The 14,084-nt window shown below is 35.5% G+C and overlaps 1 protein-coding gene across 1 annotated transcript in view; it reads left to right on the top strand.

Moving 5' to 3' along the window:
• The window catches only part of DYNC1H1 (Cytoplasmic dynein 1 heavy chain 1), a 47,875-nt gene that overhangs the window by 12,017 nt on the left and 21,774 nt on the right, over window positions 1–14,084 (top strand). Inside the window, exons 14-28 of the mRNA XM_051214432.1 lie at window positions 452–664; window positions 1,717–1,929; window positions 2,074–2,334; window positions 2,421–2,696; window positions 3,708–4,121; window positions 4,165–4,311; window positions 4,563–4,903; window positions 5,051–5,342; window positions 6,084–6,116; window positions 6,440–7,090; window positions 7,186–7,383; window positions 7,491–7,646; window positions 7,850–8,041; window positions 8,684–9,228; window positions 10,036–11,052. Coding sequence (XP_051067605.1) covers window positions 452–664; window positions 1,717–1,929; window positions 2,074–2,334; window positions 2,421–2,696; window positions 3,708–4,121; window positions 4,165–4,311; window positions 4,563–4,903; window positions 5,051–5,342; window positions 6,084–6,116; window positions 6,440–7,090; window positions 7,186–7,383; window positions 7,491–7,646; window positions 7,850–8,041; window positions 8,684–9,228; window positions 10,036–11,052 — 4,949 coding nt within the window. The remainder of the gene's footprint in view (window positions 1–451; window positions 665–1,716; window positions 1,930–2,073; window positions 2,335–2,420; window positions 2,697–3,707; window positions 4,122–4,164; window positions 4,312–4,562; window positions 4,904–5,050; window positions 5,343–6,083; window positions 6,117–6,439; window positions 7,091–7,185; window positions 7,384–7,490; window positions 7,647–7,849; window positions 8,042–8,683; window positions 9,229–10,035; window positions 11,053–14,084) is intronic.

The raw sequence follows: 14,084 nt of genomic DNA, 5'->3' as shown, positions 1-14,084 counted from the left end.
GACTCTGTTATGCATCAGAAATGTTCTCCTTGTATTATTTAAAAAGGTTGTACTGTGAACGAACTATACAATGATTTATAAATGTTTAAATCGGAAGTTATCAGTAGTAGCGTTCTAGTGAAGAAATATACTGTTGACTCGACAAACAAAGTATACCTCATATACCCTTCCTTTATCACCCATTAGGTTATTATTATTATTATTGTCTCTGTAGTTTGATTAAGGTGATTGTAACTCACACTGAAGAAACCTAATTTTACTTCATATCACTTTTTACCATTTGTTTTTGAGTCTGTTTATATTGTTTATTGAGTATGCACTAACATACATTCAAAATCCGGATTTATCTACTCAGTTTAGAATATTTAGTGTAAATTTCAAATGAGTTAAATAAAATAATATAAATTCACAAAACTAGGATATTAACTATCATTATCGTTTGGCGATATAGGTTGGAATTGATTCAGAAACCGATACACAGAAAAATTATAAAAAGCTAATCTATAAACTAGAGAATGGGGGAGAAATTTTGGCCAAAGCTCATGAGGCGATTGTTCAGGTAACTGGTGATGCAAAAGAATATGTCAAGACATGGACAAGTTATCAGGCGCTTTGGGATTTGCAAAGTGATCAGGTTTACGGTCGTCTTGGTTCTGATACTCAGGTGAGTTTCTTTTCCGTTTAATTGCGATAAACGTACGGTTTCAGTCTGTTTTATCTTGAAATCTATTTACTTTCATTATGAGTTTTCTTTATTCTATGTTTTCTGGTAACTGATGTTTTTTTCCAAAGTTTATACATATAAATTAGTTACCAAATATCAAGTGAGATAATACTTTGTATTTTAGTATTAATTAGTATTTTAGACAAGTCCAACTACCATTACTCACCTCAGTAACATAGTATACTTAATATTATAAAGACCTAGGGGGTCGTATTCACCAAAAATAACCTAAACGACTGCACTTCGAACATGAAGTTTTATTTTTTCCTCATCCTTGAGTATTAGTCCTGGCTTGATTGTGAACATCAGGTTAATAAATTAAGGATAAATGTTTTGAGTTCACTTTTAATAGCGATGCAAGCTGAATTATCTTGAGAAAATGCAAAACTCATTGAGTGTTAAATGTATTTTTTTTGCCCTTTGACTTCTCAACGTATTCTATATTTCTACTGAATCAATAGTTAAATCCTCAGGTTATGGAACGAACAAATAAATTATTAATCACGCAATGTTGAGTCACTTAGACCAGTGGGCAAATTGCAACTTTATTTCATGATTCATGGCTATATGTGTATTGCTGCATTCGCCAAGAATTTACAAATTCTTATGTAGAAATTTTATGAATTTTGTTAAACTAGTAAAAGTTAGTAATCGTTTAAAAATGTTGTATTCGGCTTTTGAAACATATTTATCACGTGATGCTTGTTAATATTACCTGTCTTCTCAATCTGAAGTACTTAAAGGGAGTTTTCAACTTGTCATTCAGTAGTTGAAAGTAAACTTTCACCATTGATCAAAACTTCCATAGAAATCTAGAATAGTTTCTCTTTCATCCATTTACTTATGTGTACTGATAACGAATTTCATATTCATTAATTTAGGTTTTAAATAATCAGCTGTTTTTTTCTAGAATAATTAAATGACTGGTCGATTCGGTAAGTTTTTTACGAGTACCTTTAACAAAGATACCTTATTGTTAAAAATTTAAATAGGTTTGGATGAACCTTCTCGATGAAATCAAAAGTATGCGTCAACATTTCGATGTTGCAGAAACTCAAAAAGAATTTGGCCCAATCATTATCATGTTTGGCAAAGTTCAGTCTAAAGTCTCCTTAAAATATGACAATTGGCATAAAGACATTTTGAGCAAGTTTGGAAGTCATCTTGGTTCTGAAATGCAAGACCTATTCTCCCAAGTATCTAAGGTTAGTAATTTCAGTTTTAAATGTTAACTCCTCAATTCGTCGTACTATAAAGAATCCATCAAACAAATTTATTTTGCAACATCTTTCTTATTACTTACGTAATTAAATGGAGAGATAAATTTATGCATTGGTTATTTTTTTCAGGCCCGCCTCGATCTAGAGCAACAGGCCATAGAAGCTGGAAGTACTGGTGAAGCCGTTAATGCTATCACGTATACACAGACTGTTAAACGAAAAATGAAAGTTTGGGAGAAACAAGTGGAACTCTATCGTTCTGGTCAAAATATTCTCTATCGTGATCGTTTCCAGTTCCCTTCAAATTGGTTGGATTCAGAAAATATTCTAGGTGAATGGAGTGCATTCCAAGAGATTTTACGACGAAAAGAAAATAGTATCGGTACTCAAGTAAGTTTTTCGCAACAAGCCTTTCATTTTTACTAATACAATTTCTGAATTGAGGTGTTACCTCTTACTGTCTTTTTGTATTTTAGGTGGCCAGTCTTCAAATGAAAGTTGTAGCTGAGGATAAGATTGTTGAGGGTAAAACCTCTGAACTATTATCATCTTGGGAAAAGGAGAAACCAATTGCCGGTAATCTAAAACCGGAAGAGGCTGTCAATCAACTAACTATATTAGAAGGGAAGTTCAATCGTTTACGTGAAGAACGTGATAATATTCAACGTGCTAAAGAAGCTTTAGAATTGACTGAATCCGGTTTACTGTCACCAACAGAACAACGTGTACAAGTGGCTTTTGAAGAACTTCAGGTAGGATTATAACATTTTTTTAAAAATAAAAGGCTTTATATCTGTCCTTTATGTTTGGACATGTGTTCTACCTAGAATTTGAACAAGTACACTTAATGGTTATTTTAACTTCATGTGACCCAAAATAGATCATCTGAATGATTTATTGTGTAACTCATATATCAAATACAGGTTCATTTGCTTAGGTCTAGTTTACATTATTTGTGTAGGGGCTAATGATGCTACTCGTTGATATAAGCAGCTATACTCTACAACCGTGAAGCTTAGCTTTTAGAACTGTCTTCGTCCACCATTGTCTTCGAAGGGTTACTTGTATTTAGTGGTAAAATTGTGTAATTAATGCCGTTGTTCGGTAACGTGCTTGAGCATAGTAGTTTTCGTCATGAGAATTATGTCACGCTGCGTGCCATAACAAATGTAGTAGAGTTAGCACTGAAATAAGTTCCAGTTTAGTCAAATAAAATAATACCGATCCATCAGTCATGTAAACTCCGTAAGACATCCAAAACTTATGGCTGAACATCGTTCGTGTTATTGCGGGTGCTTATACTCTAAATCATAGCGTGGATATAAACATTTTTTTATGCTGTTGATATCAAAACCTCATTTATGTTGGAACACTGAAATCTACTCTGGTCAATAGATCGATCAGTTTGTAAGACAGTAACAATCATTTGATTGTTATTTACGTCGAGTACTGCGATGGAGTTTCTTTTATAAGTTGAATAACATGATTCAAGTTTGCTTTTGTTTTGTCCAATATGCCCAACTTTCCCTGAAACTATTCAAAAGCATTGATGATGTACGATGTAAATGTTTAATAATGAGTTTTTAATTAAGGGTCATCTGAATGATTTAGGTTCATTAACTAGTTGTGAAAAACTTTATAGTGAATTTGGAGCTTTAACATAGTATTGATTTACATATGTAGGCTTTTCTGTATGAAGATGTTAATTTGTGTATAACTAACGGTTCTATCAAAGTAACACTTGACCGTATTCGTTATTTTAGGATCTCAAAAATGTTTGGCTTGAATTGTCCCATGTTTGGGAACAAATCGAGTTAATGAAAGAAACTCCTTGGCAAACTGTCCAACCGCGCAAGTTAAGACAACAGTTAGATGCACTTGCAGGACAATTAAAGGAACTTCCAGCGAGACTTCGACAATATTCATCTTATGAACACGTCAAACGTACTCTTCAAAATTATGCCAAGTCCAATGTTATGATAGTGGAATTGAAGTCAGAAGCATTAAAAGATCGTCATTGGAAGTCTTTAATGAAAAAACTTAACGTCAATTGGACTATGTCTGAATTAACTCTTGGTCATATGTGGGAATTGGATCTCCAACAAAATGAGGCAGTGATCAAAGAAATCTTACTGGTTGCTCAGGGTGAGAAAGCCTTAGAAGAATTTCTCAAACAAGTAACTTAATACTTAAATTTTTCTAATACTTTTTTCATATTAGGTTACTGAAGTATGGAAGAACTATACACTTGAACTTATTCCTTATCAGGATAAATGTCGACTAATTCGCGGTTGGGATGATTTGTTTAACCGCATCAAAGAACATATAAACAGTTTGAGTGCCATGAAGTTATCACCTTATTTTAAAGTAAGTTTGGTTTTAAATATTATTGATCATCACTGATCATATATTAGATGTTTGTATACTTCGTTACAAAGAAATAAACTGTCGTGTTAAATGCTAGTACATTACTCACGCTTTGATGAACTAGGATTAAAATACTCACGGAATATAAATTCCTTTTCTACATTTTGTAGATTACTCTTATATTCAAAATTTTGAATTAAAATCTCTTGATCGTTTTTGTCACTGAAAATCTCTGCTTTATATGTACTTAGCAATTTGAGGAGGAAGCATTGGCCTGGGAAGACCGTTTAAACAGGATTAACGCTCTGTTCGATGTTTGGATAGATGTACAACGTCGTTGGGTATACCTTGATGGTATTTTCGCCGGTTCTGCCGATATTAAAGTTTTGTTACCGCAAGAATCACAAAGATTCCAGAGTGTGAGCACAGAATTCCTTGGTTTAATGAAGAAAGTCTCAAAGTCACCTCTGGTTATGGATGTACTAAATACTTCAAATGTTCAGCGACAACTGGAGCGATTAGCAGATCTTTTGTCAAAAATACAACGCTCTCTTGGGGAATATCTGGAAAGACAAAGATCATCTTTTCCACGGTATGGTTTGCCACTTTTCCATGTTAGCAGTAGCAATGTAATAATATTATCTTTGTTATTATCCAACTATTTTAGGTATTATCAATGATCTGATATAATCAGTTTATGAATAACATCTATCTTTTGTTTGTACTATTTTCAATTTAGATTTTATTTCGTTGGTGATGAAGATTTACTGGAGATTATCGGTAACAGTAAAAATGTTCCACGATTACAGAAGCATTTCAAGAAAATGTTTGCCGGTGTTAATTCTATCAAATTAAATGAAGATAATACGGAAGTTCTAGGTTTATGCTCGAAGGAAGGCGAAGAAGTAACTTTGGTTAAACCGATTTCCATAAAAGATAATCCAATTATTAATGATTGGCTCACTATGCTTGAGCGCGAGATGCGATTTTCTTTGGCTACATATCTAGGTCATGCTATACAGGAATTACAAGTACGTGTTTCAGGAACTATATTCGTTGTTATTTTCTGATTTGTAGTTCCTCAGCTGTTAATTCACTAGTTTTTTGTTATTTTACATTCGGTATCATATTTTCAGTTCTGATCCTAATCAAACTAAGTTGCTCATACTTGAAAGTGTCCAATCATAATTTGTATAGCTCATCAGTAAGGTTTTCGATCCTGGGAGTGAATAAAACAGACCTAAATGTTTAGAACATAGCTCTTGACATATGAGTCGTAGACACTAGACCTATTTCTGCAGCGTTTACTCGTTAAATATAGTGTTTATTTTCTACAAACGCTAATGTGGTTTTGCATTCTGGTGTCTAAAAGTTAATTAAGCTTCTATCTTTGTGCTGCTGGTTTTAGTTGGTACCATATATCATTTTATCGATGCAACACACATCTATTATCTTATTTTCAAATTTCGCAGATAATCGTCAAGTTCCATAGATAAGCAGAATCCTAAATTTATGTTTTGTTTATTATTCTGATAAGTTTTAAAAATTGCTTACTAGCAAAATTAACTTGTGGACTATTTGTATATATATGATAGTATGATGTTATACTCATTCAGAATAATTTACACTAACATAAGAGACGATAGTATACCATTTTGTGTAAAGATTCCTTGTCTTGCAAATCTGTCTTCCTCACCAATTAATATATATTTAATTTTTATTACATCGTATCACTTCATTGTATTTGTGTATGTATATACATGTATGTACAGACATCTGGTTACCTTTATGGATCCAATGCTCATGTAAGTTAAATCCAGGACATTCTAGAGTTTACTTTATATTGTTTGTTCTGTTTGTCCATTCGATTCTCAACCATTTCCCCCTGCATCGTTTTGAGTGTTATCTTCTGCTCTTTCATGCTCTTGCCTTATCGTTTTTGCTATTTCGACAAATTTATTATGTTTACTGTTTATTGTACAGTATTTCTGTGGTTATTATTCGCATGCTTATATCTGCTAGTTTATGTTGTAGTCAATGCGGCTTCTTGTGAACTTTTTATAAATATGTTAAGTATTTGTTATTTTAAACATTATTAGTTGTTATATTACTGATTTTATTGTTTTAGAAGTTGAAGACTGCACAAGATATAGAAAAATCTGGCTTTCTGGCATGGTTAGACAAATATCAAGCACAGTTAGTTGTTTTGGCTTCTCAAGTCATCTGGTCTGAAGCTGTTGACAACGCTTTAAATGCTATGAAAGGTCAGAGTAGTTCAACCCAAGATAGTCCCCTTCAAAAGTGTCTGACATCTGTTGAAGGGATGTTAACTGTACTTGCCGATTGTGTTTTGTATGAACAACCACCTGTTCGTCGACAAAAATTGGAACATCTTATCATTGAGCATGTTCATCAACGAGATGTTATTCGTAATATGATAAGAAGCGATGTTAATTCCCCTCGTGCTTTTGATTGGCTCAGTCAAATGCGCTTCTACTTTGATCCAAAACAATCTGATCCTTTACGACAGGTTTCAATCCAAATGGCTAATGCAAAATTCCAGTACGGTTTTGAATATCTGGGTTTGAATGATCGCCTTGTTCAAACTCCACTCACTGACCGTTGTTACTTAACTATGACGCAAGCTCTTGAAGCTCGCCTTGGGGGATCGCCATTCGGTCCAGCAGGAACAGGGAAAACTGAGTCAGTAAAGGCTTTGGGAACTCAATTGGGCCGATTTGTTCTTGTTTTTAATTGTGACGAAACATTTGATTTCCACGTAAGTTTTCGAACTTCATCTTTTCATTTTTTTGTCGGAATGATCGAGCTTCGTAATAACCTAACGTTAATAAAAACTGTCCACAATTTTTGTAGGCGATGGGTCGAATTTTTGTTGGATTGTGCCAAGTTGGAGCTTGGGGATGTTTTGATGAATTCAATCGTTTGGAAGAGCGAATGCTTTCAGCTGTTTCGCAACAGGTACAAGGTATTCAAGAGACTCTTCGAGATATGGCAAGCTCACAAAAGAACTCTACCAAAGAATCTGTTACTGTTGAGCTTCTTGGAAAACAAGTAAGTTTTCATATTTTATTAACCACTGATTGTTTAGTATTTGTTTGTTTTCAAACTTATATACTTAAATATCCGTAAACGAATTCTTTTAAATTGTGTTATGATAGGTTAGTGTTCATCCTGATATGGCTATATTTATCACTATGAATCCTGGATACGCCGGACGTTCTAATCTACCAGACAATTTGAAGAAACTTTTCCGTTCATTAGCTATGACCCAACCGGATAGACAGTTGATTGCACAAGTTATGCTGTACTCTCAGGTAATACATAATTTCAATTTGTTAGTTAGATGTTTAATAGCATCTTTTTATCATGATAAAGTTGTATTGGACATCAAAATATTTAAGACTATATTTTTTATTGTTCAGTTTTAAATGATTCTAATAGATATCTGTTGCTTTTACTTTTATTTTTACTCAATCTACTTATATTTTCACCACGTTTAATTCTGATTTTTTTGCAGGGCTTCCGAACAGCTGAAAAATTAGCTAGCAAGATTGTCCCTTTTTTCCAACTTTGTGATGAACAGTTATCTGCACAATCACATTATGATTTTGGTTTAAGAGCTCTGAAATCAGTATTGGTTTCAGCTGGTCATGTAAAACGAGAACGTATTCGAAAATTAAAAGAAGATATATTGTCACGTGGAGAAACGGTTAGCATTTATATATTGCATTAATGGCATGTTACATATTTTGTGTGTTACAGAGTAAATCTATTTTCTGTGGTGAATTGATGAAAGTGCACAACGTTTCCTTGGCCGGAGGTTTTTTATGTCTGTGCTATAAATAGGAAGTGTTTACCTTTCATTGACCTCTACCAATTTGATATTGGTTAACATATTTAAGGTTTACCTATTTTGTATATATTGATTGGGACTAATCAGAATATAAGTATATGATAGTGTTTAACGGTTTTTAAACTTATCGTTTATTCGATTTAGTTAGTAATATCTACGTTGTGACTATTTTGCTTTACTTCGTACTCAAAGTACAACTCGTATATGCTCAAATTTTCATCCTGTTTAGATTTTGAACAAGTTTGTGCAATATCAAATACATAAATCTTGTCCAAATTTTTAAAAAAAACTAGCATTAATATTACTTTCTACTCCTGATTTGGACATATTGACTTAATTATTTTCATCAGATTCGTAAAGAGAATCGCAGTTTTCTATCTTTATTTCTTGAAATTAAACAATAAAATAACTTATATCATTTTATTATTTGGCATTTCTAACATGTTTCTATCTTACTGTTATTTTTCCTCACTATACTTCTACTCTGTGCTCATTTAGGTCAATGAAACATCAATCGCAGAGTCTTTGCCTGAACAAGAAATACTTATTCAATCAGTAATGGAAACAATGGTACCAAAATTGGTCGCTGAAGATATTCCTTTACTTTATAGCCTACTTAATGATGTCTTCCCTGGAGTTCACTACTCCCAATCCGCTATGGAGAAATTACGCTGTGAATTACGTCGTGTTTGTGAGGAAATGTATCTCGTCTATGATGAATCTGGTCTTGATAATCAGAATGGTAGTGATGGTGCTGTACAATTACCTGGAGGTAATTCAGGTGCTAGCCTATGGGTACAGAAAGTTTTACAACTTTATCAGATCACATGCATACATCATGGACTCATGATGGTAGGACCGTCAGGTAGTGGGAAATCTACAGCTTGGCGTGTACTACTGAAAGCTTTAGAACGTGTAGAAGGTGTGGAAGGAGTTGCTCATGTAATTGATCCAAAATCAATCAGCAAAGAATCACTTTACGGCTGTCTTGATCCCAATACACGTGAATGGTCAGATGGTCTATTCACTCACATTCTGAGAAAGTAAGATTTCCTCCTCAAATACGGAATATTCAGGCTCATTTCTAATGTAGATATACTAATAATTTTGCACTCTTTAATTCTTGTTTATATATATATATATATATATATATATATATATATATATAGTCAAAGGAAGGATTTAAATAGTAATGTCATTCTTTGATTGAGAACGAAAACACTTTATCAAAAGAACTGTGATATTTCTACTCTGATCTTTTCATTCATCTTATTGTGTCGATTCAAATGTTATCTATTTTTATTCAATGTAATTTCCCTGGTATTTCGAACAAAATTTCCAAGCTTATGAGGTTTCATGTAGCACTTAACTATTTAGTTTTATTAAATACCAACCAATTGGAGAGGTGTTCCAGTTTTAGACGTGTAGTGATGATTTAGTTGTTAAAACATTCTAATAGTGTATATTTTCGACACAGTCGTATAGGGTGTCACTAGTCTTTAGATATGTATCGTGACTCAAAGCCGACTAGATAGAAATATAATTGGTTAGCTTATCAGATCATTATTATTTATTCGATTCTCAATATTATTCCACGAAGTTTATTTCAAATCATTATATAAAAATACATAAGTATGCTTCACATCTAGATAATTATAATTACCAAATGTTGAATTTCATGATATTTCACAGGCGTATGTACGTAAACATCTAAATTTCCAAAAAAAGTTGTAATTTAGTAATCATGTTCTTCATGAATTACACTTCTTATAAAGTACCATCATTTAATCGCCTTTTTTGATCTGTTTTCATTGGCAGTAATTTGTACTTCATACTCTTTTCATTTTTAGAATTATTGACAGTATTCGCGGCGAGTCTTTCAAAAGACAATGGATTATTTTTGATGGTGATGTCGATCCAGAATGGGTAGAAAATCTCAATTCAGTTCTGGATGACAATAAACTTTTAACACTACCTAATGGTGAACGTCTTAGCATTCCACCAAATGTTCGTATAATGTTTGAAGTGCAAGATTTACGTTATGCAACACTGGCTACCGTTTCGCGCTGCGGAATGGTATGGTTTAGCGATGATGTCGTCTCTCCTGAGCTCGTTATGCAACATTTCTTGCTTCAGTTACAAAACGTCCGTATCGACGAAGGCGAGGAAGAGGCTCTTGGTTTCGGCGCTGCTACTGCCACTACTGTTCCCAGTAGCCCTTCATCTAGCAGACATCCTAGTCTTATTGATGATACACCACCAACAAATGTAGCTGTTAGTGCTTCGATTCAGCTTCAACGAGATATTGCTTCAATATTAACTCCGTTCTTTGCTGAAGGTGGTTTAGTTGCAAGATGTTTGGAATATGCTAAGGATCTTGAACACATAATGGATTTTATGCCTTTGAGATCATTAACAAGTCTCTTTTCTATCCTTAAACAATGTACACGAAGCATTTTAGCCTACAATGTGACTCACCCAGATTTTCCAATGTCATTGGATAAAGTTGAATCGTATGTTACAAAATGCCTTATTACAGGTATAATTTGGTCTCTTTGTGGGGATGGGAAATTACATGTTCGCGAACAACTTGGCTCATATATTCGTGAAATTACTACCGTTCCGATGCCTCCGTCCGGTACACCTGTAATTGATTATGAAGTTGCTTTGTCTGGTGAATGGCAGCCTTGGGCTCAAAAAGTTCCAGTAATCGAGATTGAAACACATAAAATAACGTCGATGGACGTTGTGGTACCGACGCTGGATACCGTTAGACACGAAGCTTTGTTGTACATGTGGTTAGCAGAGCATCGTCCAATGATTCTATGCGGTCCTCCAGGATCTGGAAAAACCATGACACTTTTCAGGTAGCCTTTTTACATAATTAATTCTTAGTTCCTGTCGAAATCTTTTTATTGAAATTATGATTCTGCAAATTTGAAAAAATGTTTATCTTACTGCAGTCATATCTATAGGATTCCATGTTATGCTTAAGTTATATATTTGATAATTTCACTACAAATTAAATGTCTGACAAATGCACTATGGTCTTTGAGATTATTCGAATTAAGCATTTATCACTAAAAGATGTAAATTTTTCACCAAATAGTGTAACAGTTGGTTATTTAACTCAAAGTACATGTTCAAATTGACAAGAACTCAAGACACTTACTTACGCCTGTTACTCCTCGTGAAGGAGCATAGGCCGCTCACCAGCATTCTCCATCCAACCCTGTCCTGGGCAATCCTTTCTAGCTCCATCCAGTTGTAATTCATCGTTTTCATATCTGCTTCTATTATCCGACGCAATGTGTTCTTTGGCCTTCCTCTTTTTCGCTTCCCTTCAGGATTCCAAGCTAGGGCTTGCCTCGTGATGCAGTTTGACGATTTGCGTAATGTATGTCCTATCCATTTCCATCGTCTTTTCCTAATCTCTTCTTCAGCTGGAAGTTGGTTTGTTCTCTCCCACAGAAGACTATTGCTGATGGTATTCGGCCAATGGATGTTGAGTATCTTGCGTAGACAGCTATTTATAAATACTTGTACTTTCTTGATTGTGGTTGTTGTAGTTCTCCAAGTTTCAGCTCCATACAGTAGAACTGCCTTGACGTTCGTATTGAAGATTCTCACTTTGATATTGGTTGAAAGTTGTTTTGAGTTACATATGCTCTTCAATTGTAGGAATGCGACCCTTGCTTTGCCGATCCTCGCCTTTACGTCTGCATCTGAACCTCCTTGTTCATCGATGATGCTTCCCAGGTATGTGAAGGACTCTACATCTTCCAGAGTTTCGCCATCAAGTGTGATTGGATTGCTGTTTTCCGCTTTGAATTTGAGGACCTTAGTTTTCCCTTTGTGTATGCTGAGGCCTCCTGATGCAGAGACTGCTGCTACACTGGCTGTCTTCATCTGCATCTGTTCGTGTGTACGTGATAGGAGGGCTAGGTCGTCTGCGAAGTCCAAATCGTCTAATTGGTTCTGAGCTGTCCATTGTATCCCGTATTTTCCCTCAGATGTTGAGGTCTTCATAATCCAGTCGACCACCAGAAGAAAGAGGAAGGGAGAGAGTAAACAGCCTTGTCTGACTCCGGTCCTTACTTGGAATGGATCTGTCAGCTGTCCTCCATGCACTACTTTGCACTGTAGTCCGTCGTATGAGTTCCGGATAATATTGACAATCTTCTCAGGAACTCCGTAGTGTCGAAGAAGTTTCCACAATGTCTTCCTATCTACACTGTCGAATGCCTTTTCATAATCAATGAAGTTGATGTATAGTGATGAGTTCCACTCAACTGATTGTTCGACGATGATCCGTAGTGTTGCAATTTGGTCTGTGCACGACAGATCCTTACGGAATCCAGCTTGTTGATCTCGAAGTTGGGCGTCTACTGCATCCTTCATCCGGTTTAGCAACAATCTGTTGAAGACTTTCCCTGGTATTGACAGTAGTGTAATGCCTCTGTAGATCTCACATTTGCTCAGATCTCCTTTCTTTGGAATCTTGAGGTGTCCTTCTTTCCAGTCCATCGGCACTTGTTCCTCCTCCCAAATCTTTTTGAATAGAAGATAAAGCATGCTTGTGGTTGCTTCGATGTCTGATTTCAGTGCTTCAGCTGGTATGTTGTCGGGTCCCGCTGCTTTCCCGTTCTTGATTTGTCTGACGGCCATTCTATTTTCTTCCGTAGTTGGTGGATTGACATCTATAGGAAGATCTATGTGTGCCGCTTCGATGTTCGGTGGATTCATTGGAGCCGGCCTATTCAGGAGTTCCTCGAAGTATTCTACCCATCTGTTTCTCTGTTGTTGAATTTCAGTGATTGGCTTGCCTTCTTTGTCTTTGACCGGCTTCTCTGGTTTACTGTATTTCCCTGATAGTTTCTTCGTTGTATCGTAGAGCTGTTTCATATTTCCTTCTCTAGCAGCTTTTTCTGCCGTCGTTGCTAATTCTTCCACGTATTTCTTCCTGTCGGCTCTAATGCTCCTCTTCACTTGCTTGTTTGCTTCTATGTATTCAGCTTGTGCTTGGACTTTCTCTGCTTGTGTTCGGCTGTTGTTAGTTGCTGCCTTCTTGTTCTTCCTTTCTTTGATCTTGTCCAGTGTTTCTGTAGAGATCCATTCCTTATGATGGTATTTCTTTAGACCCAGAACCTCTTGGCACGTTGAAGTTAATGCTTCCTTGATGCCTTTCCAGTTGTCCTCCATAGTAGTTTCTTCTTTCAGTAGATCTTGTAAGGCTTGGAACCTGTTGTTGAGAGCTATCTTGAATTCATTGAGTTTGCCAGTATCTCGAAGGAAGGCTGTATTGAACCTTTGTATTGCTGTTTGTCCACTTGTCCAGTTCTTTTTTAGCTTCAGTTTTAAATTGGCTACAACTAGGTGGTGATCTGAAGCCACGTCAGCACCTCTCCTGGTTCTCACATCTTCCATTGTCCTTCGGAATTTTTTGTTGATGCAAATATGATCTATCTGGTTCTCTGTGTTGTGGTCCGGTGAGATCCATGTAGCCTTGTGTATACGCTTGTGTGGAAATATTGTGCCTCCTATGACCAATTTGTTGAATGCACATAGATTTGCAAATCTTTCTCCATTTTCGTTTCTTTCTCCCAGTCCATGTCGTCCCATAATATCTTCATATCCAGTGTTGTCTATTCCGACTTTGGCATTTAGATCTCCCATCACAATGGTGAGGTCCTTTCTTGGGCATTTCTCAATGATTGACTGCAGCCGCTCGTAGAACTGATCTTTAATTTCGTCGTTGCTATCATTGGTGGGTGCATAACATTGGATAATATTCATTAAGATCCCCTCCTTCTTTGTTTTGAATGATGCTTTGATGATTCTGGATCCGTGAGATTCCCATCCTACAAGTGCATTTCGTGCTACTTTGGACAGCATAAGA

Source organism: Schistosoma haematobium, chromosome 2, assembly GCF_000699445.3.
Source record: "Schistosoma haematobium chromosome 2, whole genome shotgun sequence".
NCBI lineage: Eukaryota > Metazoa > Platyhelminthes > Trematoda > Strigeidida > Schistosomatidae > Schistosoma > Schistosoma haematobium.
The sequence above is the reverse complement of the archived record's forward strand: the minus strand, read 5'-3'. Positions and strand labels throughout refer to the sequence as shown.